This window comes from Zosterops lateralis, assembly GCF_965231275.1.
Source record: "Zosterops lateralis genome assembly, chromosome: Z".
Lineage (NCBI taxonomy): Eukaryota > Metazoa > Chordata > Aves > Passeriformes > Zosteropidae > Zosterops > Zosterops lateralis.
Genome location: NC_139800.1, coordinates 44,390,548 through 44,402,357, shown reverse-complemented (window position 1 = coordinate 44,402,357; position 11,810 = coordinate 44,390,548). Strand labels below are relative to the sequence as shown.

The 11,810-nt window shown below is 44.4% G+C and overlaps 1 protein-coding gene across 1 annotated transcript; it reads left to right on the top strand.

The window, feature by feature from the left end:
• Positions 1 to 221: 221 nt before the first annotated feature.
• NIPSNAP3A (nipsnap homolog 3A) lies at positions 222 to 10,239 on the top strand. Its single transcript, XM_083884206.1, has 6 exons — positions 222 to 297; positions 2,866 to 3,067; positions 6,009 to 6,170; positions 8,318 to 8,467; positions 9,123 to 9,209; positions 9,320 to 10,239. The coding sequence occupies exons 1-6, from the start codon at positions 223 to 225 to the stop codon at positions 9,394 to 9,396; spliced, it is 753 nt and encodes a 250-aa protein (XP_083740332.1). The 5' UTR covers position 222; the 3' UTR covers positions 9,397 to 10,239.
• Positions 10,240 to 11,810: the final 1,571 nt, after the last annotated feature.

Below are 11,810 nucleotides of genomic sequence, written 5' to 3'. Positions count from 1 at the left end.
CTCCAGGCGGTCCCACTGGCGGGGCGGGCTCCAGGCGGTCCCACGGGCGGGGCGGGCTCCAGGCGGTCCCACGGGCGGGGCGGGCTCCAGGCGGTCCCACGGGCGGGGCGGGCTGCAAGGCAAGGCGGTCCCGGCGGCGCTCCGCCCGCAGCAGGGAGGGCCCGTCCCCCGTGCCGCCCCCAGGGGCAGGCGGGCGGTGTCTGTGGCCGGGCAGTGCTCGCCATGCTGCCGCCGCCGCTGCTCCGCCGCCCGCTGGCCGCCGCCGCCCGCCTGGCCTTGCCGCTCGCCGGCCCGCAGGTAGCGGCGGGGCGCGGGGCGGGGGCGGTACCCTCTGGCGGGGCCTGACCCTGGCGCCGGGCCCTGCCCAGAGTCGTGTGGGGTCCTTTGGGATCCGTCCCGGGTCACGGGATCGATCCGGTTGGCAAAGACTGCTGAGATCAGCGGATCCAGCCCACGCTCGAGCACCACCCCCTGTAACCCGACCGTGCGCCGAGTGTCACGTCCGGCCTTTCCTTAAACAGTTCCAGGGGCGGCGGCTGTACCGCGTCCCTGGGCAGCCAATACCAATGGCCCATCGCCCCTTCTGTCAAGAACGTCTTCCAGATGTCCCGTCCGAACCTTTGCCGCTGCAGCTTGAGACTGTGATATCTTACCCTGTCAGTGTGCTCTGCCTGCAGTGAGAGGCCGCCCCGCACCTGGCTGTATTCTCCTTTCAGGCTGTAGGTCACCCCTGAGCCTCCTCGGGCTAAACACTCCCGCTTCCCTGAGCTTCTCCTCATAAGACTTCTGTTCCAGAGAACGGCAACAGAGCTGGTGAAGGGTCTGGAACACAAGTGATCCTGCAGTGTCCCAGTATCTGCCTACGCGGCAGAAAGCTTCAGGGCCTCTCATTTCCCGCAGAAATCCAGTGTGGAATGGGTCACTACTGCAAGCTCCCCACGCAGTCAGGATCCTGCTGGGGTTTGTAACAACCCCAAGGAGCTGTGACTGGTGGCAGCCAGTACTACATGTGTCGTGCTGCAAAGGGCCATTGAAGAACAAAGCCTTTGGTTTTCATCTTCTGTATTCAAGGACCTGGAAGTGCAGCCAGTGGGGGGCGGGTGTGTGTGTGTGTGTGTGTGTGTCAGGCTCTTCTCCCAGGGTAGTCAGTGACAGAATTGGAGGAAGTGGCGTCTAGTTGTCTAAACCAGGAGAGGTTTAGATTGGCTGTGAGGAAAATCTTTTCACTGAAAGGGTTATAAACCACTGAAACAGGCTGCCCAAGGGAGTGGTGGAGTCACCATCCCTGGAAGCATTTGAAAAAACGGGTAGATACATCACTTTTGGATATGGTTTAGTGGTGGACATGGCACATGTGGATTCACAGGATTGACGCAATGCTGGAGTCTCCTCTAGCCCAGCTGGCTCTCACTCCGGCACCACACGGAGAATGGGACACCTCTTGGGAGTGGCTCGACCCGAGGAGCAGTTTAGAGCTAGTGCTCTATGGCGGTCGCTTTTAGCAGGGCGCATGGCAGAGATAAAGGACGAGGAGATCTTCAGTTTGGGTTCCAGGGAACGATTTATCCTCTGAAGGGTCCAGGGACTAACCTGGAAGGCAGCTAATACAGGCTTGTGAAGACTTACAAACAGGGGAGGCTACAATTCTTGAGCCAACCCGAGGAGGCAATGGGAGCGGTAATTGGTGGGGCTTACATTTTAAGGGACCAGTGGGAGAAGGGAAGGGAGTAGGTCACATGGACCAATGGCACTTTATGGCTTGAGGGATATCCAAAGGGGAGGTCCAGACAGGGGGTTGGCCTACGGGAGGGTTGACAGCTGGGTAGGGTGACAGGCAGGGAACCTTCTAGAACAGGGGCAAGGGTGAGGTGTGGCTGCAGTGTAGGAGGATACGACTTGGGAACAAACCATGGACCTAGGGGATAACAGAACAAGCTATAAAAAAGAACACACACCTCAGCACAGGATGGTCTTAAAGTAATTCATAAACAGTTCTGTTCTGTGGCTTGAGTTGCATAGTACTCATGCCTGCAGAATCTTGTGAAATAGGACACGTCCAAAATCCATCCTGTAGCTGCCTCTGTGCAAACATGGGCTAAGGCCAAAGCTACGTTTTTGCCTTAATTTTTCGTGTTTTATTTGAGATGTGACCAGCATGTTCCAGGTTATTGAGGCAGTTGCAAAAGTACACTTAGTCTGGGACTCCCAAAGAGTTTTATCTGATATGAACAGAAAAACTGTTCTTGATCAGCCCTTGGGAAGCAGATAATAAAGGGCTAGCATGTGTACTTAAGCAATGTTATGTTGGAATGAATCACTCTTTCCCAAGCGTTGGTATCCTTTTCTTTTGTTTTCCGCTAATATGGAATTTGTTAATACTGGTATAAGATTGTAAGTACAAAACATGATGCAATAGCATGACTTGGTTGGGTAAGTGCAACACAGGCAGATGTTGGTGTTGCTTCCTTTTTGGTGGCATCTCAGCAGCCTTGCTTTTGAATAATCTGTTTAGCCAAATGCATCTCGCCTTTGACTTCCTGAGGAAGAGGTTGAGAAAAGGAAAATCTTGCTTTGTTATGAGCTAATAATTAAACAGTTGAGTGCATCAAATGAAAGACACATCACAGTCTGTTGCATTGCCGAAAGGAGTGGCAGTACATAGTGGACATTGGAACTACTTCCAAAGAAAAGTGTCAAAAGGTAATTTTTTTGTAGTGGATGTCATGAAGTAAGTACCTCCCTCCCAACCTACAGTAACAGATCCTTCTGTAGTATTGCATTAATTAAAAAAAAAAAAAATGGACTGAGTATAACTTTCTGGCTTGAGGACTATTTTTATTATTTTTTCTAACTATTTTCTTTCAGGCATGCCTTGCTACAGGGCCCAGACAAAATAATGGTGTTTTCTATGAAATTCGCACATATGATATTAAGCCAGCGAAGATGAAGGAGTTTATGGAAATGATCAACAAGTACTTGCACTTTCGCACAGCTCACTCGGAGCTGGTGGGATTCTGGTACTCGGAGCTGGGAGCAATGAACAAGGTGTTACACATTTGGAAGTACGGTACGGTCAGCATCCCTTTGCACTGCTCTGCTCTCTCTGTGCCCCCTGTCTCCTAGGCAAGAAGGTGAGGGGAATGCTTACCTGGCTTTTATTTGTTGCTCTTATTGCAAGGATGTGCCCCTAAAACATTGGTTCTGTGACAAGAACATTTCAGAGCTTATCAGGACAACTTTGATGTGTTGGGATGAGAAAGTTACAAATGTGGTTCTCGTACCACAGTCTCTGTTCAAAACAGGTATAGTAGAGGAACTGTGGCAGAGTGGTTCATTCATGGTAAATATTTTTAACGTAGGGTCAGTTCTGCAAATGTCTTGAAACTTTCAAAATTAATGGAAAAAACTAAATACACACACGTATGCAGTCTGTGTGTGTTTATATGCATATATAATTGTTGTGTTTTAGCTCAGAGTACCATTCATTTCCATTAAAAAATAAGCATGCATTTTACATGTTTAAACTCCTTCTGCAGTGAGCCTGTACTGAAGTAGGAAACCACTCCACCAGGTCTGACTTCTCAGGCGTGCAGAGTGTTTCTGTTGCAGCTTTAACCTTGCTAGCAATATGATTTTTGCGGTATGATCAACTTTGTATGTTATTGGAGTTGGTGCTGACATGGAAGGTGCTGGTAAGCCAAAAAAAGCTACTATTATGCTGAAAACTAGGTGTGTTGGCTGTGCTTTTTGTGGAGCCCAAGGGAAGTGATACTTGGGTTACAGAGGGGTAGGAAGGCACACGGGTATAATTCCTCTTGAATACCTGCTGCAATCCAGGTATATCTGCATGTTGAGACTGTGCTCATTGAAGTCCAGTGTGGTCACAGTACCTATTTAGACTAAAGGATCACTCCTTTTGTTTTGGAGGGATGAATTGTAGAGTCATAGACTCAGAGAATTGTTTGGTTCCTCCAAACCATGTTGCTCAGGGCGACGTCCAGCCTGGCCTCTAACATTTCCAGGGATCGGACATCCACAGCTTCTCTGAGCAATCTGCTCCAGTGCTTCAACATTCTTACAGTGAAGAATTTCTTCATTGTATCTAATTTAAATCTTGGTCCATCCCAGAAGGTATTTAAGGCCAGGCTGGATGGAGCTCTGAGCAACCTGGTCTAGTGGCAAGTGTCCCCGCACATGGCCAGGGGTTTGAAACTAGGTGATGTTTAGAGATCCCTTCCAATCCAAACCATCTTGTGATTCTAAATCTACCCTCTGTCAGTTCAAAGTCATTCCATCTTGTCCTATCACTACATGCCCTTGTAAAATGTGCTTCTCCAGCTCTCTTATAGGCTCCCTCTAGGTGCTGGAATGCTGTTGTAAGGTGTCCCTGGAGCCTTCTCTTCTGGATAGCCCAGACTCTTTCAGCCTGTCTTCACAGGAGAAATGCTTGAGCACTTGGATCATCTTTGTCACCTCCTCTGATGTCAGTCATTCTTCCCTCATCCACCAAAGCCATAACCCCATCACAGAAGGCCACCAAATTAGTCAAGCATGATTTACCCTTAGTGAAGCCATGTTGGCTGTCACCAATCACCTCGTGGTCTTCTGTGAGCCTTGGCATAGTTTCCATAAGGATCTGCACCTTGATCTTGCCAGGCACAGAGCTGAGACTGACCAAGCTGTAGTTCTGCAGTTCTTCCTTACGTTCCTTTTTAAAAAGGGCTGCCATAACTTCTCAAATACAACAAATTGTGGCTCAGCCGCTTCTTCTGACAGTTTCCTCAGGGCCTGTGAATGTATCTCATTGGGCCCCATTGATTTGTGTACCTTCGCATCCCTTAGGCGGTCTCAGGCCTGAACTTTTCCTGCAGCAGGTGGTCCTTTATTCTCATAGTCTCTGCCTTTGCCTTCTGTGACTTGCATGGTCTGGCTTGGCCATGTCTTTTCCTTCAAGAGAGGGCCATTCATTTGTCAGTATTTTGAGTTCACTTGAATTTATAAATTGTCCTGCATCTCAGAACATTTTAGTCTTGGCTATTGTTACTATCTCAAAATAAAATAAAATAAAATAAAATAAAATAAAATAAAATAATCTATGGGAAACCTTTAAAATGCGAAACTAAGGGGAAACCTATACCTTTTGTTTCCTAACAGTGTTTTACATGTCTAATTGTGGTGGTTCCTTTCCCCACCATGAGACCACATTATGATTTGAGAAATGAACAAACTTTACAACATCCTTCCTCCTTGATTCATCAGGCCCCTGCTTACATAATTGCTATATTTACCTCTTAGTCCCAAGATACTGATATTTCTCAAGGTTCTTCTCATTGTCAGATGCTGGATTTCTCTTTTGTAGTATCGGGAGCTGTCTGCATAAATATATTGCTTAACTTACCACTGCAGCCTACACAGTTGAATTTCACACTCTTAATTAAGTGGATTTGTTTTCCATTAAGAAAAAAAAAAATAACACAGAAGAAAAGGTTTTGGGCATTTAACATCTTTGTATGTAACTGAACACACAAACATTAATTCTACACTTTTAATGTCACTTTATATAAGCCAAACCACATTTATTCTTTTTTTCTTGGTAGGCTATTACTTCTCCTGAGGTTTTTTCCCACTTCATTTCCATTTCCACTGTGCTTTCTCCAAATCTTATCCTTGGTAACTGTTGCCACATCCAGTAGTCCCTAAAATTGCCATGTGTAAATCTTTTTTAACAGTAAAATTGCTTAGCTTATTTTAACTCTTCCGTGTACTTTCTAGGAAAATTTCATTTGGCTTGAATTCAGTTTAATCTGAGAGCTAAAGCAGATTTTAAAGAATGTTTTGTAAAATTTAAAAGAAGCTTACCACATCTGCTTTGAGCTAATATGATGTCTAAAAATACCAGTTTCAAAATTAGATAAGTGTAGTTTGCCTTCTTGTAATTATACATTTTGATTGAGCCTGACATGATATCATATGCATGTTTTTATGGGGTTTTTTTCCCTTTCTTACAGATAATTTTTCCCACAGAACAACAGTCCGGCATGCACTAGCAAATGACAAAGACTGGCAGGGAAAATTAATCTCTGCAATTCTCCCCTTGGTGGAGAAACAGCAGAATGAGGTTGCTTATCTGGTGCCCTGGTGCCAACTTGGGAAGCCTCCGAAGGAAGGGGGTGAGCTTATATTTTCTTTTGCTGATTAAAGTTACCAGTACTAACAAAAAAAGGCTTAAAGTTTAAACCAGGTATTGCATAGTTTTATGACCCTTTGTGTAACAAATGCATGTACATGCACCTGTGTGGAAAAGGTGATGTAACACAGATGAGGGACAGAGTTTTTCAGAAGGATTTTACACTAACATACATCAATAACTGACTAGAGTGCTGATCATTGAGGTTGTTAATGATCAGGATTGTGACTTGCTAAATGAACATGCAAAAAGGCAATGCCATAGCAGGGGTCAGAGCAGTCATCCCTGACTTCCTTTGTCTGTCCATCAGTGAGAGGACATTTCCTTGTTCTCTTTCACAGAGATTTTCCTCTTATCAATTTGCTTTGATGTTACTTCTTCTTTTGTATAAAGTTTAAAAGATTCTCTACTTTTTTAAAGATAAATGAAAGTCAAACATAAGGATCTGCTCCATGATTTTGCCAGGCACAGAGGTGAGACTGACCAAGTTGTAGTTCTGCAGTTATTCCTTATGTTCCTTTTTGTAATAATCATAGGTTAGGTGTAGAAGTCATCTGCCTGTATATTTTAATTCTCTCTGTAGCAAATTTGATGTTCATAATATTGACTGTTCCCCAGTTTATGAACATTTGCAGGCTTTCTTGCATGAAGTGACAGGGAGCAGACCTTGCTTCAGCCCTCAGCACATATATAGATACAGTAATCTTTGTTCTTTATTTCCCCAGAATTAGGAATTTTATGTTACTGTTGGATTTGAAAGCAGTCCAGATTTCTTAAAACCTGGAGAGATGACTTCAAACACTGTTGTAGTTTATGTCCAGCCTGTTGCTGGAGAGTGACACCAGACACTGCCAAGTAGCAAGTGGTCTGGCTTTCTAATACTGTGTCAACAATTGTGATTTGAAGTAACAACCTGAACAGAGAGAAGACAAGTAGCTTTTAGCAGGATTGGAGTATTTGTAGGATATCCCTACCAATGAGGGAGATCAGCACAGCAGAGGTGTTAAACTAGTCCTGCTGTGTTGATTACACTGTCAGATCTTACTGTGACTAGCTGCCAGGGGTCAAAGGGGTTGATAATGTCATAGCCACTTCAATGCCAGAAAACATCTCCAGTCTTAGAAGAGATACCTGGCATTACTCAAGCAGCCACCCAAATTCCTCAAACAAGTATGAACACTTGTGATACCTGCAAAGAAGTCTGAATGTCCTGAAGTTTCCTTGCAACATTGAAAATTGCAAAGTTGGGCTTTATGTGAAGTTTTCTGTTCCTCAGGGCCCTGGTACTTAAATTAACACTTGCATTAACTGCAGTTAGTGAGCCTGTGCTCTTGTGAGGCTCTGGATGCTGTGAGTTCTTGTGCATGTTGGGAGGAAGGAGCAGTTTCCTGCTGTCCCCAAATGACATGGAAATGCTATACTGGTCTCACAGCAATTACACTGTGACCATGAGACATGGTTCAAGATCTGGTTGTATTAATTTGTATTTCTTCCTTGTGGTAATGTGTGGTGGTGCTTAAATTCAATTCCAATTGGGTTTTCACTGCTCCAGTTTGGTTTTATAATTTGTGTTTTATAATTTTGTAATTATTACTATTGTTTAAGATGGCCTCTCCTTCCCTCTCCTTCTCTCCTTCTCCCCTTCTCCCCTTCCCCCAGACTTTCCCGCCAAAACCTTGGTTGTCCTGGTAACCCTATCCCATAATAGTTGTTTACCACCTTTCTGTTAAGTGTCAATCTTTAAGTTATATAACTTCCCCACCCCCTCATCATGTATTCCTCCTCCCCAAGTTACTTATTATTGGTTCAAAAGTTGTGCATCCCCTCATTATACCTTGGTTGAAGGTTGTAATTGGTCCCACGCAATCCCACCCCTGTAACCCACTCAATAAAAAGCCGTGCCATTTCGAGGCCAGCGTCTCTCTCCGGAGCGCTGCCTTGGGACCACGCATCCCTTGGTTGCACACCCTGAGAGTCCCGCCTTTCTATTCTGCGCACTATCCGCACCGTGGTCGGGTTTGCCCACGCCTCTGGCAAAGTGGCCCCCTGGATGTAGTGGCGGCAGGGCTGGCCGGAACTGCACCCATTGGAAAGCCGAACCACTGCAGTAATGTTTGCCTTTTCTTCTAGGTGTATATGAATGGGTTACTTTCCAGATGAAGCCTGGTGGGCCAGCATTGTGGGGTGAAGCATTTCAAGCTGCAATCAATGCTCACATCAACACAGGATATACCACCCTGATCGGTGCTTTCCACACAGAATACGGATTACTGAACAGAGGTACTTGTAGCATCACGTAGCTACAGAGTCCATCATGTCCAGGGGAGGCTGTAGCTGCTGGCACTGGCAGGGGAACAAAAGAGACAGGCCTCCATTTTGTTAAGCTTGAGAATCCATTTATTACCCCTGGGGACAAGGAGGGGGACACAGACAAAAGACCCAGTAAAGACAGGGTCGAGAGGATTTATAGGGCATTGCAGGGGTGGAGTTAAGGGTTTGGTCGAGGGAAGAGTTAACACAAGGGGGGTAACATCAAGTTCGCCCCTCCTCAGAATGAGAGCACTCCACAGGTACTCATCAATTTCTGATACAGACTTTGGCATGGGGACAAGCTCCCATCCTGCATCAGAATTGGCCAGCTTGCTGAAAATGTTGGTATGGATCACCAAAGTCCTGTAAACAGTCCTTGAACCCAGCTTTATGTATTGGGTTATAGGCTTAAGACAGTTGCTACAGTCTTAAAAGATGCAAATCTGATGTTGAAGTCAAACCATGCAGTGGCTCAGTAAAAGATCATCCCACCACTGGCATGCCTGGAGAATTGTTTCTGATAACTGCAGGGCATGTAGCAGATGAAGGCAGATTGCTAGGACTTAGCATGCATGTTGTATTGCAGCATTATAGTGCTCAGCTGACTTTTTTTGTACTTTCTCAGTCCATGTGTTATGGTGGAATGAGAGCCCAGATCACCGGGCAGCAGGAAGACACAGTGCCCATGAAGATGCCAGAGTCGTAGCAGCTGGTAAGACATGATTAATATAGAGAACTCACTTGTGTTACCTGCATGGATACTGAGAAAAGTATTACTTTTCATTGGAATACTGTCTTAATTAAACATGCATTTAATTTTAGTGCGCAATAGTGTCAAGTTCTTGGAGTCTCAGCAAAATATGCTTCTCATTCCTCTGCAATGCTCACCGCTGAAGTAACCTTCTCCTAAAGGATGTAACTGATAGCAGAAGAGACAAGATGGAAGTGCTGTCAGCAAATGACATGGATCCCCGTACCCTCATGAGCTGAGCTGTTGTGCAGTTGACAAAAAATGGATACACAATGCTGACCACTAGCAGTGTAAATCAGCACTCTGATACCAATTGTTAAACAGAAGTTTATGTTGTTCCTTCACCTCCAAGACCAAAGAACTTGAGCCGTATCATGACACAAACCATGCTTCACCAATCATCTATTGTAATCCCTAAGTTCTTCATAATTTTTTGCATAGCTAAATCACTTCCCAAACTGAGTAAATCAAGTTCTCTTGTCCAGCATTCCAGCCAGAGATGGTATCATTTTTATAATATACTTTGATGCCTCTTACAGTTATCACATCTCAGTTATTCCATACAGTTTAAGAAGGAAAGCTCCCATATATATGTCCCAATTATGTTTTAATCAGACTTCTCACTGGGATGCTTTGTATTAATTCTGAGCCATGTACCACACCAGTGTTGCTGGAATTGCACTTAAGTGCAACAGTGAGGCTGATTAAGTAGTGTATCCTATTGATCTCTGCCATGAGACTTTTTACTTAATAACTTGTTATGGTTCATTTCAGCCTTTTCCTTTTTTGTTCATTAAACAGTGCCTCAAAACTGTGAGTTATCCACACAAGTTTTGCCTTGGGTATTTTAATATTTGTTTAGAATGCTAAAGCTGATTAGCCCTCCTTGTTCAATTGTGTCATCAGACTCATCTGATTTACATGTGCTGGCATTCTTTGAAATACTTTTTGTCAGACTGTTACAAGCTAAATAAATGAGCATAAAACATTATTTTTTTTGTTTATGGCTCAGGCTCTTACTCTTTTTAAACTATGAAATGATAAATCCCATTCTCCAAGTACACTATTCATTTTGCAGGTCTTGTCTTTTGGTTAACAACAAATTGCTTTAGAACCAGTTAGCTAGAGTGAATAGCAGTAAGGCAGAGGGCACATGAGCTGAGAAGTCAAACTTCTATTTTGTGTACAGTGGTAGAGAGCACCCTCTTCTGCAATTTCTAAGTATTGACTATAAATTGCAGAGCATATGGGAGGCTTTTCTGCATGGTAATCATGGATCTGCAATGAGCAATTGAGTACTGAAGTATCTTTGTGCAGTTTGCCTAATGATTATTGCTTCTTTAAAGTGCATGAAGATCTCACAGAAAGCACTAAAACGAGCTGCAGGCCATTATGCTTGTGCCCAGGGTGGGTGCACGGGATGTGGCTGCTGTAGTTAAAGGAGTGTAACAGGTCTCAGCTGCTATATCCATGTCTTCATACACTGCTCCCTCCAACAAAGGCAGATTTAGCAATCTCAGGGAGGAACAAACAGTACTTCAGAGACCCCTGTCTTACATTTTACAAATCAACTTTTAAAGGTACAAAGAGTTGATGAACCAGTATGTTGTTCAGATCGTTGCCTTAAAACTGTTCTTTCAGAGGAAGATTTTTTTTTTACTAACAAAAATGGGTGTAAAAATGGGGAGAGAGAGTTGAAATTACTTATTTTTTAATTTGAATGCAAGAATTGTTTCACTGGGGTTGTGTTGGTTGGTTGTTTTTCTTTTTTAAAATTAAAACCATTTTCTTTAACACTAGCACTGAGAGTAAAGAACATTCAAGATGTTAGAGGTGTCCTTTATACTGAGGTGCCAGCTGGACAATAGATCAAAATAGAAAACCCAGGAAATTAAAAGGGCTGGACAATCATCAACCACATGAAGTTTAGCAAGGGAAAGTGCTGGATTCTGCACACAGGGTAGGGCAACCCTGGGTGTACAGACCTGCTGGGGAACAAGATGTTGGAAAGTAGCAGGAATGGGCCTGGGGGGTCCTGATCAAGAGAAGCTGAACATGAGTCAGCAGTGCCCTGAGACAGGAGTGTCACTGTGTCCTGGGGTGGATTAAGTACAGCATGGCCAGCTGAGCAAAAGAGGGGATTGTCCCACTCTGCTCTGCACTGGGGTGGCCTTGCCTTGAGTCCTGTGTGGAGGTTTGGGTGCCACTTATGCCTTTTGGGACTACCTAAAAACAAAGGCCAGACAAAATTAAGGGGAATAGAAACCAGTTATATTTATTGAAGGGCTTTCAGATACATTTCAGGAAGATAAAGCCTCCCCCAGGGGCTACACAAAAATGGACAACAGGTCATGGCCTTTCATAGTTTCGTAAGTTTGGTCCATTTGCAGATTCAGGGTTAATCTTCCAATTACAGTTCCAGGTAATGAAGTCATTTACCCAAGTTTGCTCCCCACCCACTCACTTTGGTTTGCATTTCTCAGGACCTGGAACAGTAAGGTGATCTTGATTCCCAGGCCTGGAGAGGAATGGTTTTGTCTGACCAAAATGGAAAAAACAATA